The 26513-nt window shown below is 48.5% G+C and overlaps 1 protein-coding gene across 1 annotated transcript; it reads right to left on the reverse strand.

Moving 5' to 3' along the window:
- Positions 1 to 621: 621 nt before the first annotated feature.
- On the reverse strand, positions 622 to 25035 carry Scamp5 (secretory carrier membrane protein 5). Its single transcript, XM_057766840.1, has 7 exons — positions 24878 to 25035; positions 11426 to 11477; positions 10551 to 10679; positions 6107 to 6263; positions 5134 to 5235; positions 4621 to 4738; positions 622 to 3140 (listed from the first exon to the last, which is right to left on the reverse strand). Exons 2-7 carry the CDS (start codon positions 11430 to 11432, stop codon positions 2946 to 2948), a joined length of 708 nt encoding a protein of 235 aa, XP_057622823.1. The 5' UTR covers positions 11433 to 11477; positions 24878 to 25035; the 3' UTR covers positions 622 to 2945.
- Positions 25036 to 26513: the final 1478 nt, after the last annotated feature.

Here is a 26513-nt window from a genome sequence, read left to right on the forward strand (position 1 = left end):
GCTGGAGGATCTAAGCCACAACTCTAGCAGAAAAGCCATGTCATTGAAGTAATCATTTCGATAATTTTTTTTGGGGGGGGGGTAACTCTGGCTGGTATGGAACTCGGAAATCTGCCTGCCTCTGTCTCTGCAATACTGGGATTAAAGGAGTGTGCTACCGCATCATAGCTCCTTGAGAGGTATCTTGAGGGGTGAGCAGCACAGAGGATCTAGACAGCACTCATAACGGGGCACGCCTTTAACAAAGACTCGGCCTACTGGAATAATTGTCGTTATCACCCTGCAACCATTATAGATCTCAAGAACCCGTGTTCACTGAGGTGCTGAATTAGCTTCAGCGGACCCACCATGGAAGCTGAGGGCCTGTGTTCCAGTCCTACCATTGCCGGCCATGAACCGTCAGGACCATTACCCTCACTCACTGTTACAGGCCACGTCTGTTTCTTCTTAATTGGTAGTTGTGGCATTTACTTCATGTCCCTCTCAAGGCTGCTTCAAGGAAAGGATCACATATAGTTTGGGGTGTCACAGATCCACTCCACTCAACCCTACACCCCTGCCTCACATCCCACATGAAGGCTTCATTAAAATCCACATGAAGACAAGTAACACAGCAGCATAGACAGGGTCAAATGATCCCTTTATTATAGTTCATCCAGTTACCACAGATAGACACATTGGCTCAGGCAGGTCAACTGCCAGCTAGGGAATAGTTTGTGTCTCTCAGAAACAAGGGGCATTGGGCACCAGGAGAATGCAAAAGCAGGTCACTGGCTGGCAACAGACAGGAGGATCCCCAGAACCGACCGGGCCCTCCTCCCACCCCAAAACCAAACCATCCGTGCCCAGCCCCATTTCTCAGCCTGGTTCCCTCCTCATGAAAGTGCATAGTTGCCTGGAGATGCAGCATTCCAGGGCCTGAGCAGTTGGGCCAGACACTGGTAACAGGCTTTCCCAAGTCAGTGCCAGGCATGGAAAGAGGAACGGCAGGGAGGAAGGGAAACTGACTGGAGGTAACATCCAATAGCTAGTGGACGCTAGGCTGGCAGCTGGTCACAGCCCTCCCCGAACTACCGGAGGACCATGAGAAAGGGAGCCAGAAGTCTGGGGTCAGGAGGGAAAAGGAGGAAGGGCCTCGCTCATGACAACTGCTCTCCAGAGAGGAAACAGTACGGGAAAGAATCAGCTAAGCCTAAGGGGTCACTAGGAAAGGAACTTTCCAGAGACACTTGGCTTCTCCTACAAGAAGCTGAAGATCAAAGCTCAAGGTGGCCTGGAACCAAGGCGAACCAGCCTGGAGTGGCTGAGTGCAGTCTAGTTCTCCAGTCCACCGAGCCCAGGTGAGTTTCCATCGGAAGGAGTGAGAAACAGGCAGCTGCTCCTTGGTAAGGCCTACCCACCTCAGGCCTTACACAGCCGGATCTGTGACCAGGCAATGTCTACCCACTGCGTGGAAGAGACAGTCCCAGGGACTAAGATCAGTCATGAAGGGGTAGAAGATTCTAACAGAATTTTAAAAAGGCCAGGAACCAAGTCCTATAATTGAATGGAAGAGGAGGGAGGGGCAAAACTCACTAAACGAAAATCTAAAAGCAGAGTTCTCCTTCCTCCCTGGCCACCAGGAACCCTATTCAGGACATTGTGCTTGTGGCTTGAACTGGGCCTGGGAGCATCTCCACAGAATCTGTCCTGTAGCCAAGGGCAAGTGGGACTGGAGAGGTAAGCTACCCTCTCATTGGGCTTCTATTTGACTTCTCTTTTGATCCCCGCCCCCTTCAGACCTGGCTCTCCAAGCTCTATCCTTTCTGCCATACTCAAAAAGAACAGCTATTCCTCCCAAGAACCCAATGGTCACTCTGAAATACACAGAAGCCCTTATGGGCTGGGGCCAGCCACACTTCTCCCAGGGGCCAATAATGAGTTCTATGCCCTCTGTTCCCGCAGTGCCCTTACAGTTAACACGGCCCAGCTCCACGGGAAATGCAGAGTGGTTAAAGGAGGATGTGGGGAGGAAAGGGGAGGAGTGGGAGAGGGAAAAGAAGAAGCCGGCCTCTGCAGGCCAGGCTTTCAGAACCAAGGAGAAAGGCCTACATTTCCATTCCCTGGGTGTCAAGTACCAAACGGGCTCTCCATCTGCAAGCTGTGTGCCCTTCCACATCAGGGCTGGCTCAGCTCCAATGTCAGCTTCCTTGAACTGGGGATCAGATCAGATCTGGGGACCTGGGCAGTCTTGGAAGCAGACATAACTGAAACACCCCGTATTAGGAAGACAAAGAAAAGCTACCCGCAGAGGAGAAAGATCCTGGGAGAGCCAGCTAGGGAAGAGAGCACAAAGAGTCTAACAGTGAGGACGAAACAAGGGGAGAAAGAGGTTGAGGGGAGGACTACAGGGGCAAGAAACATCCACTCTGTCCCACCCTCCAGAACCTACTCATCACCATGAACGCTAAATACTGTTGCTTCCCAGTGGGACCAAAGGGGGAAATAACTTCGGCTCATAAACCATGCACAGGGTGCCAGACTCTCTGCTGGGCCTCCCCCTTCCCCGTGAGGAGTCCCTGGGCCAGGGTCAGAGGGGGCGGCCGGGTGGACCGGGGAGGGGGGAGCTGGTTTAGTTCTAAACATACATCTAGCACCACAACAAGAGATCGCCACTGCACATTATTTCACGAGGGGACATGGACGCGGCCCCTGGTGCACAGGACCACTCCTTGTGCAGCCCACAGCTCTCGAGGTGCCAAGAGCAGGACCCAAAAGGTGGGGGCAGGGGATAGACATATACATATATATTTACATATATATATATATAAAACTCTGATTCTTTGTACAAAGTTGGGGAGGAGAAAAGGGAAGGGGGAACCCTGCTTGGTCACCACACAGATGATGTGGCTTGAGCCCCCTGTCCCACTGGCCCCCAGCCCTGCCTCCTGGTGGGCTTGGCCGGCTCACATCTCATTAGAGTATGTGTAGTTGGGGGTGGCAGAATATTGAGTCTGCGGTTGATTCATGGCACCCTGTGCAGCCCCCATGGCTGCATTCTGGGCTGCCTGTTGCACATGTGGGTTCTTCCATGCACCAGTGGTCCATTCCTCCTGAGCTTTGCTGAAACTGCCCCCGCTGCCCCGGTAGAACTTATGAACCTGTAGGAACGAAAGCAGAAGGGTTAGTCAAAGAGGAAAGCAAAGTGTTGCTGCATGCCTATAATTCTCAAAGAGGCAGGAGAATCATGATTCAAGAGGCTGTTTAAAATATAACACTGGGTGGAGGTGGCGCATGCCTTTAATCCCAGCACTCGGGAGGCAGAGGTCAATCTGGTCTATAAGAGCTAGTTTTAGGACAGGCTCCAAAGCAACACAGAGAAACCCTGTCTCGAATGCCCCCCCTCAAATAAATAAATAAATAAATAGCAGGATAGTGGCACATGCCTGTAACCCAAGCAAGCCCCTGGGGTGCAGAGGTGGGATGGTCAGGAGCCCATGGTTATTCTCCAATACATCTTAAATTTGAGGCCAGCCCGGATTTCATACGTCCCTGTCTCAGGAATTAATTAATTAATTAATTAAAACTGGGCAAGGTGGTGTGCACCTCTAATCCCAGCACTCAGGACACAGAGGCAGGGGGATCTCTGAGTTCAAGGCCAACCTGATTTACAAAGTGAATTCCAGGACAGCCAGGGCTACAAAGAAATCCTGTCTCAAAAAGCCAAAATTAAATATATATTTTTTAAAAGGGGTAGGCAGCCATTCAGGAAACAGATGGGATTCACTTGTGAAAGATCAGCCCTCACAGTACGCCAGAAGATTTTGTTTCTGTGTGTGTTCATGTGACCTCAGGTGTCAGAGGGCAACCTCCAGTGTCAGTTCTTGCCTTCCACCTGGTTTGAGAGACAAGGTTTCTTGTTGTTTGGTCACTGTATGCATCAGGCTAGCTGGCCCACAATGTCCCGTCTCCACTTCCTATCTTGCCGTGGGAGCGCTGGGATACTGATGCTCACAGAGCCTGGCTCTGCATGGGTTCCTACTATTCACACACAGCTCCTCACAGTGGCATGGCAAGTGTGTTTTACCCACTGAGGTATCTCCCCAGGACCCCGCAGGAGGGGGTGGGTGCACTTGCCTGCGTATGTACATGTGGAGACCAGAGGTCAACTTTGACTATCGTCTTCCATTGTTCTCCACCTCATGTTTGGAGAATGCCCCTCTGTCTCTGAAACTTGCCACTTCAGCTAGACTAACTGGCCTTGAGACCTGGACTCTGCCTGTTTCTGCTCTGCTCCCAGCTCTAGGGTTATAACCATCTGCCACCATGTCAGGCTGTGGATTCTGGGGAATCTAAACTCAGGTTTTCTTATGCCACAAGCACTTTACTCACCAGCTCCCCAACCTCCTGAGTCCTCTTTTTTTTTTTTCAATTTTAGAGACAGAGTTTCTCTCTATAACACCCCTGGCTGTCCTGGAACTTGCTTTGTAGACCAGACTGGCCTCAAACTCATAGAGATCCGCCTGCTTCTGCCACCACCACCGCTCAACACCTGAATCCTCTTGTAACTTGGAAGACAGCTGGTTTCAGATCACAGTCCCCTCCCAAAGCTGCCCCATCACCTTTGAGGTTTATACATACCATGCTAAGGGCGATGAAGGAAAAGACGGCCACAACTGTAAACATGACCGTGGGAATGAGCATCACCACCGCTGAGCCAATGTTTGTCCCGAAGAAGGAGATGGTGGCGATCCAGCCGCTGTGGGAAGAAGCCAGCTGTGTGACTATGGATGGTAGGAAAAGGGGATCCAGGAGCCATCCTGGGATAATCTCATTGCCACAGGAAGGAGTTATACCATTAGCCACAGAGGGACCTCATTTCTGATTCTCCATAGCCTACACTTCCAGAGCTCCTGAGCCAGGCTTTTCCTCCCCAGCTTTCGCACAAAGTCTGACTCTTCTTGGCCACCCAGACATCCCTCCCCGTTTCTTCTTCCCCTCCAATCCTATGGTGAACACTACTCCACTATCCCCAAACCCCTCATGTTACCCACAACAAGCCTCTTGGTGTCCTTAAAAGTAAATCATCCTAGTACTCAGGTAAACAACCCAAATGCTGCTCCTACTAGCCGAGATCAGTCCGTTGTCTCTTACCAGACACCCCAGCCTGGAATTCCCACAGCCTGGATGATGCTAATGACCAACTGGGCCATGAAAGTGAAGAAGAAGGCCATGAAGCTGAAGGAGCTGTCTGTCCTGTGGCAGAGAAGATGGTTTGTCACCTGGGCAGAAGCACTGGGCTTCCCTGTGCTCATGAACCCAAAGCTCCTCGGGGTATAAATGATAAGGCTATTTAAAGGCTTTAAATGAGAGTCTAAATAGGATGGCCTTCATCCATAGATCTTTAAAGGTTCCCATCAGTTATGCCTATGTACAAGAAAGGGATGTCCTCATGAAAGGACCACCCATGACACATGGATCAGTGACCTTACTGGCATGGAGACAGATGCACTGTGGGAAAAACAAACAGCTCCATTATCGAGGGACTGGAACAGGGATGGATGGCTCTATAGAACAGAAAATCTCAGCGGTACTAGTAGAGAGACCTTGTTGGCACCACAACAGGAGCTAATTGGCACATAATGTTAGTCCTATTGACAAAGAGATTTAAGGCTCCATTGGCGCTGAAATGTATATTCTACAGGCATCGAGAGAGCCTTGCTGCTATGTGCAGCCCTAATGACACAAAGACTGAAAATCCCAGTTGGCACTAGGACACTCACTGGCAGCAAGACAGCTAGCCCCATCAACACACAGATAGGTATTCCCTTTGGCACAGTATTGGATGACATCATTGGAACATGAATGGTGTCAGTGGTACAGGTACAAGGATGGACAGCTCCACCAAGAAACCCCATAGGCAAAATTTGACAAGCAGGACAGACTGAAAGGAAATAAGAAAGGTCCCACTCCCAACCCTCTCAACCCAGCCTGGAATTCCCAGGAAACCCAAACCCCACCTGACAGTCCCAGTCAAAGGTTAACAAAGAAAACAGCAAACAGAGTTTGGGGGATAGGAGACAGAGAGAAATTGGGGTAGCCGCTGAGATCAACACCAACCACTTACTTGAAGGCCTTGTAAATGGGCCGAAACCAGCAGACGTAGGAGCAAGGTGTGAAGAGGATGAGCCAGAGAAAGGCGAGGCCAAAGTTGGTGGCTCCCCCGCCTCCGATCAGCCACGCGAGACAGCCCACCAGGTTCACGGCCAGCGTGACGCTGTTCACTGCAGACCCAGGAGCACATGCACACGCAGAGATAGACACCAGATACACACAGACACCAAAGTCCGTACAAAGATGTGAGTATCCAAACATGGAGGCATACACCGGGATTCCATATAGATTCACAACCAAATGCATAGCAACAACAGACAAGCAGCAAGATACAGACATACACATACAAGTGCAAACATACACACAGATGATCCACAAGTCATACCAATGAATACACAAAGACACACACAGAGAGAGGGAGTAAGAGACTGTAAGAAAGAAAGCTGGGAGCTTGGGTCAACCCTTCCCCAAATCCATCCCAGGAATCTGAGAAATCCCAACAACCAAGAGTCTCTAGAGCAAGAACCCAGAGCTTCTGCCCAGAAAGCCACCTGGAAGGACTTCAAAGCCTCAGGATCCTGTCCTTATAAGAAAGACCTCTAGGGTGAGGGTGGAGGGGGCTCGGTGTTAGAACTGAGCTTCGCATGCAAGATGCTGAGGTCCATCCCCAAGACTACAACTCAGTCCTTGGTCCCCCCAGACCCACTGCAATCACCAACCCAAGGCAAGAGAGTCATCTTATACATTTCCTTACAAAGTAGAGACATGAAAGCAGGGAAGAAAAAGACATTCTGGAAGCATCTCTTCAAACCACTGGAGTCAGACAACAGTGGCTGGGAGTTCAGTCCTTATCTAATTCATTTCTCTGACTACCATTGTTCTTCCAAGATATCTTCCTTACCTATCCCACTTTCCTCTGACCTGCAGGTCTGGGCTGCTGTGTAGTTCCCCAAATATAATTCCAGTCCAGCATCCAAACTAGAAATTCTTCAGTGGTGAGATCCAGACTCCTTTTCCTCTTTCTCACCTCACCTAGAAGATCCTAGGACATCACTGAATCACAGCTGACTGAGGTCTAAAGGCTCTTCATTTTACAGATTAAAAAACAGACATTGGCACTAACATACGCCTAGGTCTTCAGACCCTAGACAACCCCCTTCCTTGAACATCGGGCTGAGTCCCCAAAGACCTGCTGAGTTAACAAAGTTAGGTGGGCTCAATCTAGGCCTCAACAGTCAAGCTCCAAAGCTCATCTACTGAATCTCAAAGCTTAGAGACATTGTTTCAGAACAAAGCACCTGACAGGCACCTAGTAAAGACTTAAGGAGGTATTTTTAGCCCTCAAATCCAGCTTCTGGGCCAGATCGTCTCACAAGGCAGAGTTCCAGGAACGTAGGGCCAGGGAGAATGCTCCCCTAAGCCTGACCTGGCCTGCTAACTATGTCACCGGAGTAGCTACACCCATCTCAGTTTGCCCCATAACAAATATGCATACTTCCTGTATATTCCAGATGTTTCCTCCATTCCTGTTCACTGCTTCAAAGTTTCCTAGAGTTTTGTTGTTCTTATTGATTTTGTTTGTTCTTTAAAAACAATGTTGTGTGTGTCTGTGTCTTTGCCATAATGCATGTGTGGAAGTCAGAAGACAATTTGCAACCCTAACCCTGATTCGGTTCTCTCCTTCCACTGTGTGGCTCTAGGGATCATGGCAAGCCCTTTACCTGCTCAACTATTCTGTTGGCCTGTATTTGCTTTACACACAGAAAAGACACTACCCATTATCCTAATGGCTAGCATCACTCTTCCCAGGCCCACTCATCTCTAGCTCACTTGCTCTAGAGTTTGATCACAGTTCTCCTTGCTGTCCGGGGATGGACACTCCCGGATTCAGCCACACTTCTCAAGCCAGGAGGCATTTTCTATCTTTACTCTTCTCCCTGTCCAGTTTAGAGTCTGCAATTCTTTTTTTGTTTGTTTGTTTGTTTGATTGATTTTGTTGTTGTTGTCTTTCAAGTCAGGGTTTCTCTGTAGCTTTGGAGCCTGTTCTGGAATTCACTCTGTAGACCAGGCTGGCCTCAAACTCACAGAGATCTGCTTGCCTCTGCCGCCTGTGCTAGGATTAAAGGTGTGTGCCCCATCTACCTGGATATAGTCTGCAATTCTTTGTTATAATCTCTTCCTTTCACCTTTCCTTTTGAGACAGGTTCTCACTGTATGACCCTGGCTGACTTAGAACTTACTATGCAGACGAGGCTGACCTCGGACTCACAGAGATTCATGTGCTTCTGCCTTCTAAGTGCTGGGATTAAAAGTGTGCAGTGATTATAACACACATCTCTGCCTGAGCTGAGTGTCCCTAAGGAGAAAAGGTTGTCATAGGGGAAGTCTGGAAGGACTAGAGATTCATGGAAACCAACATCAGATGACCCTATGCATGCCCCAGAGATCTTAGCAGCTGGCTTTCTCACCTCCACCTTCTGTTATGAACATAAGCACCCACCTTCCCCCCCGAAAAAACCCACCCCCAGTCCTCCTCTCTATATATATTTTTTTAATTTTAACCTTTTTTATTATTATTTATGTGTATGGGTGTTCTGCCTGCATATGTATCTGTGTGCCATATGTGCAGCGCCTGTGAAGGCCAGAAGAAGGCCTGACACTGGAGTTACAGACGGTGCTGGGAAGCGAACCCAGGTCCTCTGGAAGAGTAGCTAGTGCTCTCAACACTGAGCCATCTCTCCAGTCCCATCCATTTTCTTATTTAATGGGAAAAACAGAAGCCATTAAAGGCAATCTCGTTTTCCTTCCAACATCTATAGGCTACCCATATCTTCCCAGTTCTTCCTCTTGTCATGTTACAGTATAGGGGAACCTTTTCTGCCCATAGGCCAAGTCAGATCCTGGAACAGTCTGTGAGCCTGACCCTCTGCTACTACTGTCAAATGAAGGGCCTGTTGTAAAGATGGTGCTTTTCGTTTGTTTTGCTTTTTAGTGTGTGTGTGGTGTGTGTGGTGTATATATCTGGGTATGTGTGTGGTTTGTCTCTGAGTCTCGTGTGTGCGTCCATGAGTGCATGTGTGTGTGTGGTGTGTGATGAGTCTATGTCTGAGTCTGTGTGTGGCAATGTGTGTATGGTGTATATGTGTATGTTTGGTTTGTCTGAGTGTGTCTGTGTGTGCACATGTGTGTGCAGTGTCTCTCTGTGTGTGTATCTGAGTGATGTGACTGAGTGTGTCTGTGTTACGTGTGGTTTGTCTGTGTGTGCGCGTGTGTGTGATGTTTCTCTCCGTGTGTGTATCTGAATGATGTGACTGACTGAGTGTGTCTGTGTTATGTGTGGTGTGTGTGTGTTGTGTCTCTCCGTGTATCTGAGTGTGTCTGTCTGTGTTGTGTGTGTGTGTGTGTGTGTGTGTGTGTCTGTGTTTGCCCGGGTGCACAAAGGACAACTTTCAGGAGCCGTTCTTTCCGGCTACCTTGTTAAGGCAGGGCCTCTCCTGCTTCTGCACTTTATACTCCAAATTCAGTCAGCCTTCCTTGCTTCCAGGGGCTTTTCTCCTGTCTGTGCCTCCCACCTCGGCCTATACTGGAACTATGGGTATGTTGCACCACACCTAATTTTTTACATGAGTTCCGGGTATTGAACTCAGGCTGTCAGGCTGGGGCAAGTGTGCTCAGTCCACATTCACAACTGAGATCCTGCATCATCCCCAAACAGCATTCTTTACGAGCTTCTTGGCACAGCTGAATGCAGGTCTGAGTCAAGGCAATGTCACCTGTTCAGATGCCCATAGTCACACTGCAGCCTGCCCTCCCCACAAATGCCTAAGCAGTGTCTTCTAACTACCCTGAGCCAAGTCAAGTCCATACACCTCATGATGACACCACCCTGCTAACCTGCCACAGAGCACCGGAAACAGGTACATCTAAATCCTCATCTTTCGATCCTTAGAGCACTAGAACTCTAGACCACACTGCTACCTGGAGCTGCAGCTATCAGGGAGTCCAACTCTCCTTCTCCACAGAGAACCTACTGTTTGGGAACTAGAGCAGACCAACTGGATTCCATGTCCCCTAACTCCCAGCTGAATGCTCTTCTCTTTGAGCAAGACATCAAGAAACATGAGGCTTTAAAGGAAGGATTCTTCTCCAAATCCAGAATCTTGGCAGTCACCACGGGTTCCCTGGAAAAGTACTACAGCGGGACGGGGTAGAGAGGCAAAAAGAGAAATAGCTCTGCAAAAACAAACCCTGCTCTGAGCTCTACAAACAAGAGAGAGCAAGGAGGGGAAGGAAAGAGAGGCCTCTGGTGAAAGGAACCGAGGCCCAGCTGTGGAGTTGGCTGGTAGGAGGGAGCTTGCCGGGGACCAGCAGCCATGCAGATGCGACAGTTGGAAAGCCAGATGAGCAAGCAGCCCTCCCCAAAGTCAGCCCCTCTCCCTCATCCCCATAGCACTCACACATCCAGAGGTAGTAGAGGCGCTTGGTCAAGCTGAGATGCTGAGGAGGGATGTCTGCTTCGAAGTCCTGGTAGAAACATGGCTTCAGCGGGATAAATTTGGGTAGTGGTGGGAAATTGTTCACTTTCTCTGTGGGCGAGATACACCGCAGGCCATCACCCGGACGTCTCTCCTGGCCTCCCTTCTTGATCCTATAGGTCCTATATGCCCTAGCAGGGCTGCCTATAGAGTACATACTCCTGGCCCTGTTCCCTGGCGGCTTTGCTATCCCCTCCCAACTGTCTCTATTTCCTTAATCTGCCAAGATGATCCCTAAGAAATCAAAGATGCTAAAACAGCATCTCTCAAAAGAATACAAAAATAATAAATGCTGTCATGAGTGTGAAGTGCTCGCCACAATAGAGAGCAGGTTCCGTGGCATGGGGAGAGTCTGGAGATCTGGGTCCTGGCCGCTGCTCCACCATTAGCCACTCAATTCACTGGCCCTCTCCAAACAGCTGCTCAGTGGAGTGGGATCTGGGCTACACGTAAAGTTATTTTCAGCTTTGATACCATGTACCTCTGGGCCATAAGAAACCGGACGAAAAAGTCTGAGTACAATGGTAACACCAGGGACAGGTAACACAGGGACAAAGCTGCTACTTTGTCTGCTGGACGGTAAGAAGGCCATCAAGATGCTCAACTCAGGACCCCAGGCTCAAAATCTGACATAGGACTGGATGGTGCTATGAAGTTCTCAGAGAGACAAGCCACACTGGGGGTGAGAGGTAAGAAACCAGGAGACAAGAGTGCATACAAAAAGAACAGGACTTCTGACAAGGGCCAATTGCTTTATGCTTTTTTTCGTGTTTACCCCAACATGGCCCACTTCTTACCCGCCATGATGGACCAGCCAGCCCAGTAGTCTGCTCACACCTTTGTCCTGAACTGGAAGAAAAGAGAAACGAGACGGGAATAAGGACCAGAACACCATCTAACGCTGGCACATACATTAAGTCATCACTGATGACATAAGGCCATTGAAGCCACTGTGCAATCACCTACTAGAACAGCACCCTTAGTGGACCCGTATGTGAGCAAGATCAGAAAATGGTCAAAGGCAATGACAATGTGCCATTTTCAAAGCTTGGCTGACATATCTAAAATTCCATTTGTTTTGTTTTCAAGCAAAACTAATCTACAATGTTAAAAGTGAGGACACAGGGCTGGACAAGATGACTCAGTAAGGCCAGGTGGAGGCAGTGCACGCCTGTAATCTCACCACTCAGGATGCAGAGGCAGGCGGATCTGTGAGTTCTAGGCCAGCCTGGTCTACAGAGCGAGTTCCAGGACAGTCAGGGCTACACAGAGAAACCCTGTCCCAAGGAAGCAAAAAGAAAAAGTTAGAGGGAAATACAAGTAATGTCAACAGTGGATTACAAAACGCCGAGTGAAACAGTGTACGTGCTTTATGTCATCTCAGCACTCAAGACGCTGAGACAGGAAGAGCTCAAGGTGAAAGCCAGCGTGGGATGCAGCCTTAGAGAGGAAGAGATGAAGGGACCTGGGATAGAGCTCAGTGGGAGGTCACATGATAAGACTGTGCAAGGCTTGGGCAGGCAAGATGGCTCAGTGGGTAAAGAGCCTGAGCCCAAGCCTATGACCTGAGGTCAGTCCCTGTGTCACACACGGTAGGAGAGAACCAGCTCCCCCAGCTCGACCTCTAACTGCCACAAGTACTCCACGAGGCTCGCATGCCTATGTGTCTACACACACTAAATAAATGTAGAACTTTTAAAAGGGGGGTTGGAAGATGGCTCAGTGGTTAAGAACACTGGGTTCTCTTCTTGCAGAAAACCCAGGTCTGGTTCCCAACAGAGACATCACAGTTCAAAACTGTAATTCCAGTGTCCAGGGACTCAATGTTCTCTTCTGACCTCCATAGGCACCATGCAGACACCTGGTACACAGTACACATACATACATGGAGGCGAATCATCTAGATCCATAAACTGAAACTAAATCTTTCTTTAAAATAATAAATAGCATAGCATAGCATAGAATGCACAAGGCCCTGGGTCTAATCATCAGCACCTAAGCACAATGTGTGGGGAGAGGACAAGGCAAAGTCCCGTTCTTTTTTAAGGTGTGCTATTTTATGTGTCTGAATGTCTTGCCTGAATGGATGTCTGTGCACCATGAAGAGAGCGTTGGATCCCCTGGGACTGGAGTTATGGATGGTTGTGAGCTGCCACACGGATGCTGGAAACCAAACCCAGGACCTCTGGAAAGAACAGCCAGCACTATTACCACTGAGTCACTGCAAAGTTCTTTTGATAAAGTGGAAGGGATGACAGATCCTTAAAAATCGGCATTTTGAGGCTAGAAATACCACTCGGTGGCTTTCTGTGTAAACATGAGAGACCTGAATGTGAACCCCCGGTACCTAAATAAAAAACTGGATGTGACCACATGTATCTGTAACCCACTGCTGTTGACATCAGAGACTAGAGGATCGTCGGGGCTTCCCGCCTGCCTCGCCAAAAAACAGCAACCTCTGGGTGAGAGATCTTGTCCTCCTGTGACGGAGCAGGACACCTGACATTCATCTCTGACCTCTGCATGAACTTACATGAGCATCCACGTACGTACTCACATATACATACATACATACACACACACACACACACACTCACACACACCAATATAGCACACATACACACAAATCTCCACTCTGCAAGGGGCACAGGTAGGATTACTTGGCTACCAAAACCACCATGTGAAGGTTGCTATGGAAAAGCAATAGCGTGAGAGTCACATTTCAGGCTGGTTATGAATCTTGAGAGAGAGAAAGTATTCCTAAATGAAAGAATCCGGCAGACCAAATGATCAAATTTAGCATTCATGATAGCAGAATAAAAAGGCAATGTGTGCACAGAACTCTTCTGTGTAATGGTGTTGCCAAAAAATATTTAATCTGAAAGTAAGTATGAGTCAAGCATGGTTGAGCATGCCTATAGTCCCAGCAATAGAGACAGAAGCAGCAGCATCAGGAGTTCAAGACCAACCTGAACTACCAAAGGCCTCACAAAGGGGAGGATGGTTATTAAAAAAAGAAAAACAACTGTTCACAAAAAGACAGCTTCCTTATGTGTTTATACACACACACACGATACTGAGTTAAATTCACAAAACAGAAAAAAAATAAAGGTAATAATCAATGGAGGAAGAATCTAAAAGGGGAAGTTTGGGGCGGGGGGACCCTAGTGTAAGTAGGTAGGCTGAGCCATGAACTCAGTAGGTGGGAAAGTAGACGCAGACAGGTGTGGGGCACTGGACTAGAGCAGGAGTCGGTCTCCTGCTCCCTGGGACACTGTACAGAAGGACAAGCCGGAGAGAGGAAGGAGCCAAGAACAGGGCACTCAGCGCATGGGCAATGACAACACCACCTAAGTGCTCTGTGACAGTAACACAGAGCTGTGGGGACAAAGCACCTCCCTGGTACCTGCCGGTGGGGCCAACAAGGGCTCCACAGAGGAAGCAAGAGCAGATCTGAACAGGCAAAGGTCAAATAGGAGTTAGCTGGGCAAAATGCATAAAGGACACAGAGGAGGCCAAAGGAGCAATGCATCCCCATTCAAGGAATACAGAGGCAGACTGAGCATAATGCTTGAGGAGGAAGGAAAAAAGGAAGGGGAAGAGGGTTGCAAGGGGCTAAAGAGACTGCCCGGTGGTTAAGAGCACTTACTGATGTCCTTTGTGACACTCATACATGCAAACACATACACAAAGATAGACAGACAGACAGACAGACAGACAGACAGACAGAGAAAATAAAAGCCAGGCAATGGTGTCACATGCTTTTAACCCCAGCACTTGGAAGGCAGAGGCAGGCGGATCTCTGTGAGTTTGAGGCCAGCCTGGTTTATAGAGCAAGTTCCAGGACAGCCAAGGCTACACAAAGAAACCCTGTCTTTTTTTTTTTTAATTTATTTATTTATTAAAGATTTCTGTCTCTTCCCCGCCACCGCCTCCCATATCCCTCCCCGTCCCCCAATCAACTCCCCCTCTCTCATCAGCCCTAAGAGCAGTCAGGGTTCCCTGCCCTGTGGGAAGTCCAAGGACCTCCCACCTCCTTCCAGGTCTATTAAGGTGAGCATCCAAACAGCCTAGGCTCCCACAAAGGCAGTATGTGCAGTAGGATCAAAACCCAGTGCCATTGTTCTTGACTTCTCAGCAGTCCTCAATGTCCGCTATGTTCAGTGAGTCCGGTATTATCCCATGCTTTTTCAGACCCAGTCCAGCTGGCCTTGGTGAGTTCCCGAAAGAACATCCCCATTGTCTCAGTATGTGGGTGCACCCCTCATGGCCCTGAGTTCCTTGCTTGTGCTCTCTCTCCTTCTGCTCCTGGTTTGGACCTTGGGGTTGTAGTCTGGTGCTCCAATGTGGGACTCTGTCTCTGTCTCCTTTCATCGCCTGATGAAGGTTAATATCCAGGAGGATGTCTATATGTTTTTCTTTGGGTTCACCTTCTTATTTAGCTTCTCTAAGATCACGAATTATAGGCTCAATGTCCTTTATTTATGGCTAGAAGGAAACCCTGTCTTGATAAACCAACATAAATAAATGTAAAAGAAAATGAGCTTTAGAAAAAAACTTCTAGGGCTGGGGAGATGGCTCAGTGGATGAAGCACCTGCTCGAAAGCCTGAGGATCAGAGTTTAACTCTCCAGCACCCATGTAAATGGCAGGCAGAAGCGGTAGCCGCCCTGTTTTCCCAGCTGTCCCGTAGCAGAGAAGGGGATCTTCAGAGCAGGGCGGCTATGAGAATAGCCACAAAAGGATGCTCTGAGTTCAAGCAAAAGACACATGGAGTGGAGAGCACCTGATGCCAACCTCTGCCTCCGCATGCACACATATATGTTCCCACACAGGAATACACAGATACACAAACAGACACATATACATATCAAAATTAATAACAATAACAACAGTAATACTTTGAGCTGAGCATAGTGGTGCAGGCCTGTAATCCCAGGATTTTGGGGGACTCGGGCAAGAGGACTGCCATTATTTCCAGCCCAGCCTGGAAGACATATTAAGATTCTGTCTTCCCTACCCTTCCAAAACAATAAAAACAAAACTCTTGAAGCTAGAGAGATGGCTTTGTGGGTGAAGTATTTGTCATACAATTATAAGGAAAAGAGTTTGGGTCCCCAGCACGCATGCAGAAGCAGCCTGGATGAGGGGACATGCATTTAATTCCAGAACTGGAGGCAATGACAGGTTATCCCTAGGTCAAGCTGGCTAACTACCCTAGCCAAATTGGCAAGACCCTGCCTTAAGTAGAGGAAATGAGAAGGACACCTGACATCAACCTCCACACACATGCATACACACATGTGCATCCACACACATGCACATTATAAAAGAAACCTGTCAGGCAGTGGTGGTGCACACCTTTAATCCCAGCACTCGAGAGGCAGAGGAGGTGGATCTCTGTGAGCTCGAGGCTGATCTGGTCTACAGAGTGAGTTCCAGGACTGGCTCCATAGTGAATGAGAAACCTTATCTCAAAAACCAAAAAAAAAAAAAAAAAAAAAGATAGATAGATACATAGATAGATAGATAAAAAGAAACCCTTCGCTACATCACTGTGTTTGAGGGCACACTGGGCTCCAGGAGACCTTGTCTTAAAAAAGACAAAATGGAAAAGAAAAAGGGAATATCAGGGCCAGAGAGATGGCTCAGAGGGTAAGGATGCTTGCCAGCAAGCCTGATGATTTTAGTTCAATCCCCCAGAACTACAAGGAGAGAACATACTCCTTCTTCAAGTTGTCTTCGGACCTCTCCACATGAGCCAAGGCATAAGCACATGCACACAAATGAATAAATTTAATTTTTTTTTTTAGAAGGAGTCTTATTATATAGCCCTGGCTAGCCTAGAACCACTATGTAGATTAAACTAGCCTTGAACTTGCAGAAATCTGCCTATCTCTGCTTCCTAAGGGTTAAGATTAAGGCATGTACCACCACACTGGGGAATTTTTTAAAATATTTTTGATAATTTTACATATGAATACTGTATTTACATTACTCCCCCTTCCTCCATGCCCCCTCATGTTCATGGCTTCTTTTTCTCTAGTATTCTCATAAATGTGTATATGTACAAATATATAAACACAATGGCCTGCTGAGTACATTTACTGTTGTTCATATATACATGTATTTAAGGCTGACCACGTGATATTAAATAACCAATTAGCTCATTCCTGGGGAATACTGATTCTCCTAAGAATTTTTTTTTTTAAGAACAAAATCAAAGTTTGTAAGGCACATACTTATAAACCTAGTGCTTGGGACATAAAAGACAGAAATCAGGAGTTGAGGCCATCCTAGACAACCCATGAGACCTTGTCTAAAAAAAAAAAAAAAAAGCCAAGTTAGAGACAGTGGGCAAAGGTGCTTGCCAAGCAAGCCTGGAAGCCTGAATTCCATCCTCAGACTCCACATAAAGGTAAAAAAAAAACTGAGTCCATAGGGTTGTCCCCTGACCTCCATATCTACCCATAGATACATCATGTGTGTGTACATGTATGCACACACACACACGAACTCAAACCTTCCATAATCTACTTCCTCAGCAGCCATTCCTTAAACTGCCCAAGCTTTAGGACTTTCAGTTTCTATTTGCTTTGTGGTACTAGGGATTGAACCCAGGACCTCGAGTATGCTAATCAATGACTCTATTCTTAAGCCAAACTCCTAGCCCCATCTTTTCCCTCATTTTAATGTATACTTATATATACCAAAAATAAGATTATACATGCTGGGTCATAATCTGACTTTTTGAGACAGGGTCTCACTGTGTAGCACTGGTTGGCTTGGAATTCTCATAATCTGACATTTTTATCTACTCAAAAAATCTTATTTTGTTTGTTTGCAAGTATGTCTATGCATCTTGTGCATGCAATGCCTGTCAAAGCCAGAAGAGGGCATCAGATTCCCTGGGATGTGGGTTACAGACAGATTGAGCTGTCACCTGGGGGCTGAGAATCAAACCCAGGTCCTCTGGAAAAGCAGTCAGTGTCTTTAACCACTGAGCCACCATTCTCTAGCCCCATTCAACATCTTATAAAAATGTTTCAGCAAAACTCTCCCGAGAACCCTGCACCTAGACGAGGGCATGCACTCTCCTTTCCCTGAGTGTCCCTCTCTCAATGATCAAGCTTAGGTTTATATGAAAATCATTGCTTTGTTTTGCATGTGTGTGTGTTTGGGTTTTTGTTTTGTTTTGTTTTCAAGACAAGGTATCTTTGTGTAACCCTGGCTGTCCTGGAACTCACTCTGTAGACCAGAAGGGCCTCGAACTCAGATCCACCTGCCTCTACCTCCTGAGTGCTGGGATCAAAGGCGTGAATACTAAATTTTTAAAGCCAGATTTGTTGACTTTAATCTCAGCCTCTGTGAGGTAGAGGAAGGGGGTTCAAGGTCATCTTTGGGCTACAGTTTGAGTTTGAGGACATCTTAGGTTACAGAAGAGGGGAAGGGGCTGGAGAAATGGCTCAGCAGTTAGAAGCAGGTGCTGCTTTTGCAGAGGACTTGAGTTTGATTCCCAGCATCCATACAATGAGGCTTAGAACCCTGTGTAACCCCAGATGTACGAATCTGCGCACCTCTGGCCTCCAAAGGCATCTACGCTCGCATTCATAGATCATGCACAGATGCACACATATAACTGAAAAGAATAATATCAGTCTTTCTGTAAGAGGCTCACACCTGTAACCCCAGCCACTTGGGAGGGAAGCTGAGGCAGGTGGCCCTGAGTTCAAGGCCAGCCTGAACAACAGGAACTAAGGAGCAAGACACTGCCTCAAAAAGAAAAGAAGAGAGACAGAGAAAAAGAGAGAGAGCAATGCAGAAGCTGGGAATGTGCACAGACTTTTAATTCCAGCAGCTCTCTGAGTTCAAGGACAGCCTGTCTACATAGTGAGTTCCAGATCAGAGGGGGATACATAGAGAATCCCTGCTTCAAAAAGCAAACAACAACAAAGGAGTAATGCAGAACCCAAGGACCTCGACCCAGTTTCTTCTGTCATTGAACACAGTCAAGTGAGCAAAACACCCAAGACTCACAGCCTGTTCAACCCCTACATAAGCTCCCCGGCCACACTGAGATGATTCTCACTGAAGAGGAACAAAATGTTCCTAAACCAGGAAAGGAAAGAAGGAAAGAAAGGCGGAAGGAAGGGAAGGAAGGAGGGAGGGAGGGAGAAAGGAAGGAAGGAAGGAAGAATGGAAGGAAGGAAGAATGGAAGGAAGGAAGGAAGGAAGGAAGGAAGGAAGGAAGGAAGGAAGGAAGGAAGAAAGAGGTTTGAATGATGGCTCAGTGACTAAAGGTACTTGCCACCAAGCCTGACCACCTGCATCTCCTGGGACTCACACGGTAGAAGGAATAAGCTGGTTCCTACAAGTCGTCCTCTGACCTCCATATGTATGCTGTAGCACATACATGTACACACAGTAAGTAAATAAATGGGAAAAAACTTATTTTAAAAAGACTTATTTAATGTGTTTGGGTGTTTTGCCTGCATGTATGTCTGTGTACCATGTGTGCACAGTGCCTGGGGAGGAGAGTATCAGATCCCCTGGAGCTAAGGTTACAGATAACTGTAAGCCACCATGTGGATGCTGGGAACTGAACCTAGGTTCTCTGGATGAGCAGCCAGTGCTCTTAACTACTAAGCCTCCTCTCCAGCCCCAAGAAAAATATTTTTGAAGAGGGAAAGAAAAGCTTTCCTATTAATGAGTACAGATCTATCTTAATCTTTTTAATGACTGGCTAACTAGGTCAACAATGGCCACGGCCAGGAGCAGTCAGGTGTGACAAGGACAACCTAACAGTCGGAAGGTCACAGCTTCAAGGAAGCGGTAGAGTAAAAGTCATGCTGCCAAGAAACTAGGAAAATACGAGTGAGAAGAAGTAAGTCTAGCAGCTGAAAGGGCGGCTCAGTGGTTCAGAGCATATCATGTGGCCCCTAACCTGTAACTCTAGTTCCAGCAGATGTGACACCGCCGACCTCCGCAGGCACCCACAGTGACATGCACATACCCACATGCAGATAAACACACCTCCACATAATCAAAACTAAATCTTAAAAAAAAAAATCCAGGCTTGATGGTGAATGCCTATCGCCAACACTTGGGAGGAGAAAGTGGGAGGCCAGCCTGGGCTACAGAACAAGAGCCCATATCAAAAGCAAACAAGACCAGGACTGGGCTGTAGCTCTTTGTCTGCACAAGGTCCAGAGTTCAATCTCCAACACCCTACAAAATGGGTGTGGTGGAACACACCCGTAATTCTAGCACTTGGGAGGTAGAGGCAAGAGGATCAGTTCCAGGTCATTGTCAGCTACACAGTGAGTTACAGGCCATCCTGAGCTACATGAGAACATCCCTATAACTCCCATCACCTGCAAAAAAGGAGGATGAGTTCAGCCTGGGCTACAGCATGAGACCCTGTTTCAAGAAACGAGCAAAACTACAACAGATATGACGCTGGGCTAGAGAGCTCTCTTCTAGGTTAGGAATCTTAACTACATTTACCAATCAGGAGGAAGATAGCAAAGAAAGCAGTAGAGAGGCTCAAGATACCACGGAGGAGGGGAGTAACTGATGCGCAGAGGTACTCCAGGAGACACGAAGGGTCGGTATCCACAGTACTGAGTAGGCTTTTCCTCAAGGCTATTCCTTACTAGAATTCAAGAGATGCATGAGGGTGCTGGCAGCTCATGCACTGGGGAGGTAGAGGGCAAGACCAGCCTGGTCTACAGAGCGAGTTCCAGGGCAGCCAGGGCAGAGAAACCCTGTCTTGAAAAACCAAAAGAGAGAGAGAGAGGCATGAAAAATGTCCAGTGTTGGTGCGCGTGTGTATAATCCCGGCACTTGAAAGGTGAGGAAGGAAGATCAACATGTACAGGACAGCAGCCTGGGCTACGTGGTGAGGCCCTGTCTCAAGGAAAACAGAGTGAGAAAAGGAAGAAGAAAGGACTGGAGAGATGATGCAGATGTTAAGAGCACTGGCTGCTCTTCCAGAGCTCAATCCCCAGCACCCACATGGCCGCTCACAACCATCTCTAACTCCAGTTTAGGGGATTCAAGACCCTCTTCTGGCCTCCAAAGGCACCAGGCAAGCAGACAAAACATTCATGTACATAAAATAAAAATAAAATTTTAAGATTCTTATTTTTAAAAAGAATACATGGACAGGTAGAGGGGCAGGAACATGGGTATAGCTCTGCCTCCCTTAGGACACCCTGATCACTCTCTACCTGAAAAAAAGACTTTAGGAAAACAGTGCAGGTTGGACTATTCCTGCCATGGCACTGACTGCAGAGCAGACGAGAATGAGGGAAGAGTGTCCAGGCTTTCTAGGTGACACAAGGTGATGACTAAGACAGGACATGCTGCTGGAAGCAGAGTTAGACTGTCCTGGTCTGACGGTCTCCAGAAGTTTCCCTCATTCTGCGTGTAGAATCCAGAACTGGGGCTTCTGGGTAGGGCATGTAGGCAAAATGGCCCAGTGATTGAGGGCATGGAGACCAAGGACACAGACGGGCACTGCTCATGCAATAGAGAAAACAGAGATGTTAGAAGACAGCGGGTCCCCCTTCCAGCCCTGTGGCCCACAGCGGGTAAGTCCCTGCAGTAAGTGACCATACGCCAGTGATAACAAGACTCGGGCTGGGCTGGAGGAGGCAACCTTCCCTAACAGAACAGGATATGGAATGAGAGCCTGCTCCCACAATAAAGTCCTCCAGAAAAAAACCGAGGAAGACCAGCAGGAGAGGGAGTAAAAACTGAATTAAAGGAGCCTCAAGGGAGGATGCTCTCCTGATTCTGGCTCCAGCCTGACCCTTATCATGGACCCCAAGTTGTTTCTCAAAGGCGAGCTCAACAAGCCACATAGGAATAATGCAGGGCAGAAGCCTGGTTTACCTGCTGAAAGTAAAAGCAGAATTAATTTAGGGTTACAGGAGGCTGAAATCACAGAAATGGGAGTCTGCAGGGTTCGTTGTCCTTAGGACAAAACTATCTTTTTCTTGGGGGAGGGGATGATATAGGCGTGAGGGAATGGGTGATATAAGATAAAGAAAAAGCCGGGCGGTGGTGGCGCACGCCTTTAATCCCATCACTCGGGAGGCAGCGGCAGGCGGATCTCTGTGAGTTCGAGGCCAGCCTGGTCTACAAAGGGAGTTCCAGGACAGGCTCTAAAGATACAGAGAAACCCTGTCTCGAAAAAACCAAAAAAATAAATAAGATAAGAAAATGCTGGCTCTTGTAACCAAAGTTCTTACATGGAGAAGTAGCAATTTGTTCCTCAAGTGAGAATCTTTTGTAAGCGGGGGCATGTTACATTGCTCCCGAAAAATACGGGTTTAATAAAACATCTTATTATCAAATAAAATACCAAATATAATATGAAATTTGTTTTGTTTCTGTTCTAGTTTGCTTTGGCACAGGCTCTTGCTAGGTGGCCCTGGCTGTCCTGAAAGTCACTATTGAGGCCAAACTGGCCCTGAAATTCCAGCAATCCTACCTCAGCCTTCCAGCTGCTGAGATTACAGGGACACACCATTACATCTGACTCCGTGTAAGCTAGACTGTAATTTATTCAGACCTTTAGAGTGACTGCTCCCGCGATAGTAAAAATAAGGTGCCTGGTAGATGGAAGGAAGTCAAGGCTGGCTTCCGGTCCAGCCAGGAGCCTGGGACTACTTAGTTCCAAGTGCTCCCAGCTTGCCAGCAAAGGCCCCTCATCTTCTGGCAAAAGATGGTCATTCTTCTATTTGCCCACAGCCTATAGGTAAGATGGAAGCTTTACTTCCTGCTCTACCTCGGACCCCCTTATCCTTGTCTGGAGTCTATCTAATCCATCTGTAGTCCCAAAGCCCCGAAACTGTGAATCACCCTCAGAAAACAGCACCCTCCTGGCCATGCTACCACGCTGATGACGCTGTAGTGGCCTCCTACAGATCCTGCACCCGGCATTCGAAGCTTTATACCAATCAGCTACAAATACCCCCTCCCCGATAGCCCGTTTCTCTACCACAAGCTGTCCAGTTTCTATCACCCAGAATATCATGTCTAGCCACCTCGGTGACCCCCAAATCAGCAGCCCTATCCCCTCGTCTCACACCCCTTCTGGGAAGGCTTCCTAGACATCCCTGCTCCGAAGCCTACTGCAGAAACTCTGCAGCAGTCACGGGGGGCTTTCCTTCACCCCTCTCAGATGGAGGCTATTCTGTATTGATTACACAGCCTTGCTCAGGAGCCCGGGTTGACTTTAAATTTCCCCAAAATCCTCTTGCCTCGGTCTCCCAACTGCTGGGATTACAGGCATGTGCCATCCCACTGAGTTCCATATCATCTGGAGGTTGAGCACAGGTGGTAATTTCCTCTACTCCTTAGTATGAAGTTGGTGGGAACAGGCCCTGCAGTAGGGGAGGTCAGGTCCATGGTGGAGAGGAGGTTTCAGATCAGGCCAGAGAGGCCCATATTTAGTACCTCACACTTGGATACCCTCCCAGGGTATGGGAGTGGGAAGATTAATGTCTTCCCCTAGACAGGCTAAGGCCAGGACTTCTGTTAACCCAGTCGCATCACACTTCCTTCAGGAAACTTGAGTCCAGACTGACAGCAAGGCAGGAAGCGCAGCCTGGAGAGGAAGTCTAGTGGGGAGGAGGCCGGATAGGCAAAGAGAAGAGGGAAAAGGAGGAACTCAGAGGGTTCTTCTCAAAAAGAACACACCACCTCCTCAAGGGAGGTCACTACTTAGTCCAATTATTTTGTCCCTCAGAAAGGGTTAACAGAAAGATACACAGAGAGGGGAACCAAATTGTTCAGCAGTGACCAGCCAGAGAGCAGGCTAAAGAAACAGCCACACTGGGGCTGGAGAGATGGCTCAGTGGTTAAGATCACTGGCTGCTCTTCCAGAGGACCCAAGTTCGAGTCCCAGTACCCATAAGGCAGTTCGCATCACAATCGTCTATAACTCTAGTTCTAGGGGCTCCTATGCTGTCTTCTGTCTTCTAAGGGTACTGCATGCATACATGCAGGTAAAACACCCATACATATACAGTAAATACAATTTTTTAAAAAAACTTACAAGAAAAAAGAAAGAAAGAAAAGCGAGTCGCAAAGCCCCTAATAGAGAGTTCCCCTCCATTTCCTGTGGCCCGTTCATGACATGGTTCTCTCTCAGCAATAGAGAGTTGGCTGCCTCCAAATTTCCACAGAACCTAAACTAGCAACCCCAAGCAAAATCTCTCTGCCAACCGTGCTCTGCCAGAACCATTTCCCCTTTCACAGCCCTGACGGTGAAGACATAATGGGTAAAGCACAGGCTGCACATTTCTCTAGACCACCCCTCCCCCAGACACACCACAGACAGGCTGGGGGAGCATCTGTTCTTCATTCCCACCCTGGACTTGGCCCATACCACCACCAGAGAAGCCCTCTCTTGCTCTGCCTCCTTCCAAACCCCACCTCCAGGTAGTCCTACTAACAGCTCATGCCTCTCCTCTCTGTCTCCTGCCCAGGCCTTTGCTGAGCTCCTCAAGCTGGGACACCGCTCAGGTTTAAGAGGCCTTGGACAGTCCATTTTCAGTCCTAGTCTTATTGACTCCCCCGGCCTCCAGATCAGGAGAACCCCAAGGCAAGGACAGAGATTGGTTCCTACACGTCTCCCCTCCTTCCTCGTGACCGACTGGTGACAAGGTTGGATGCTCTACATCCAGCACCTCTATCCCACTATCCAAAGCCTAGGTAGTATCCGGGCCCTAGTCAGTGCACCCATCCCCCCCTCCTCCGAAAATCAGGCTGCTCAGACCCGCGGTACAAAGGTCGGCCGCCCAGAGGTGAGTACAACTTGGGTCCACCTGCAGGCGCCTTTAGTGATACCACGGTCACCTGACCCCAGCTGCCTCCATCCCCGGCCGCCTGCGCCATGCCAAAAGCGGGGAGGCCGGTTTCCAGAGAATGCCAGGTGGAACTGGGGGTTGTGGAGAAGAGGGCCCAGGCGCCAGCATCCAAGGGTCTGACGTCACCCAAATCCCGGGCTCTCTAAGCGGGGACAGATGAGAAAACTGGGGATGGGGAAGAGGGTTTAGGGCTGCCCCGAAAAGGGAAGGTCACCTCGACTCCCCACTTCTCCAGCACCTCGGCTTGGCCCCTCAAATGCAAAGGGACGCGCTTTGAAGGCAAGAAACCGGAGCCGCGGGTGCCTCTCCAGCCCAGCTCGCAGTTTCAATGCAGAACCCTCCTCGGGTCTCCAGGCCCAGGACTCACCAGCCCCGACCACTCCACTGCAGAAAAGCAGTCGTGTTGCACCGCGCTGAGCTGCGCTGCACCCGGCGATGAGGCGCGGAGCCGGCCCGCCAGCGGCTCCCGGATTGGGGGCGGGGAGCGTGCGCGCGCGTCCGAGGCGGGCCCTGCGCGCTCCCGCGCCGCTCTGCCTGCTGCAACCACTCTCGCGAGATTCCCACTAGGCTCCTAGGGCCATTCCACTGGTGCTCGCGAGAAGAAAGGCGCATTCGTCGTCTTCTCACACCCGCCCCCTCCAGCCCGCCCCCTCACCTTGCAGGAGCTGTCCAAGGTGCTAGATCCTTGGACGTGCCTCGTTCAGGTTGTAGGTGGGCGGGAGCCTGGTGCCAGCAACCAATGCCTCAGCTTCCAAACCTGTAAATTGGGAAGAATAAACCCCATATCAATCTCAGGGGCCCCTGGGATGTACTAGGAAAGAGTAAGAAACAGATTGATGAAGGGCTGGAGAGGCGGCTCAGAAGTTAAGAGTACTTGTGCAGCCGGGCGATGGTGGCGCACGCCTTTAATCCCAGCACTTGGGAGGCAGAGGCAGGCGGATCTCTGTGAGTTCGAGACCAGCCTGGTCTACAGAGCTAGTTCCAGGACAGGCTCCAAAGCCACAGAGAAACCCTGTCTCGAGAAAAAAAAAAAAAAAAAAAAAAAAAAAAAAAAAAAAAAAAAAAAAAAAAGTACTTGTGCTCTTGCTAAGGATTAGGGTTCAATACCCAGCGTTTATAGGGTGGCTCCATAACGCCAATTCCGGGGGATCCAACAGGCATGCATGTGGTGCACACACATGGATGCAGGCAAAACATTCATACACATAAAATAAAATTAACAAATCTTTTAAAAAAGAACTAGATAACTGATGAAGTAAGAAATAGAGATAAAGCCGGGCATGACAGTGCATGCATCTAATCCCAGCACTGAGAGACAGAGGCAGGCTGAACTCTGTGAGTTTGAGGCCAGCCTGATCTACATAGTGAGTTTCAGACATTTGGAGCTACTTAGTGAGACCTTGTCTCAAAAAAAGAAAGAGGGGTGAGTATAGAAAGTTACATAAAGAAACAGAAAGAAAGCAGGTGTGTTGATTCACACCTATAATCCTAGCCCCTGCAAGACAGGGGCAATGTGACCAATGACGTTCAAAGCCAGTTTTACCTACATAGCAAGCTCCAGGCTACCACGGATACACAATGAGCTACTGTTTCTAAATAAATATATAGGAATAGAAAGAAAGGGAATGGCTTTGAAAAAAAGCATAAAAAAAGAAAGAGATAATAAGATACAGATGTGAACAGCAAGAATAAGACAAGAACAAAGTAAATGCATAAAGCTCGGAACTTGTGTGGCTCTGAGACTACTGGAGACACAGAGCAGCGAGTAGGAAGACAGATGGTTACCGTGAGCGGCGCTTATATAGTGAGCCCCTATGGGCTCAACAGCCAAGGCCATTCCCCGTCCTGCCAACCAGTTGCTTCTGCCCCTCACCCACACCACCCTGGGCCTGGATGAGGGTTTCAGTGGGTGGGATACACTGCAGGGATTCTTTACCCAGAACAAGGGCCCATTGTCTGGCTCTAGGCTGCCAGAATGGGGGGGGGGCTCAGTCCCACAGCTG

Source organism: Chionomys nivalis, chromosome 4 (genome assembly GCF_950005125.1).
Source record: "Chionomys nivalis chromosome 4, mChiNiv1.1, whole genome shotgun sequence".
In the NCBI taxonomy this organism is placed as follows: Eukaryota; Metazoa; Chordata; class Mammalia; order Rodentia; family Cricetidae; genus Chionomys; species Chionomys nivalis.

Coding starts and splice junctions, on each gene's coding strand:
- Scamp5 (XM_057766840.1), bottom strand. Junction 4,739..5,133: donor ATTCCAGGCTGGGGTGTCTG/GTAAGAGACAAC, acceptor TTCTTCCCACAG/CGGCTGGATCGCCACCATCT. Junction 3,141..4,620: donor CCTTCATCGCCCTTAGCATG/GTATGTATAAAC, acceptor TCGTTCCTACAG/GTTCATAAGTTCTACCGGGG.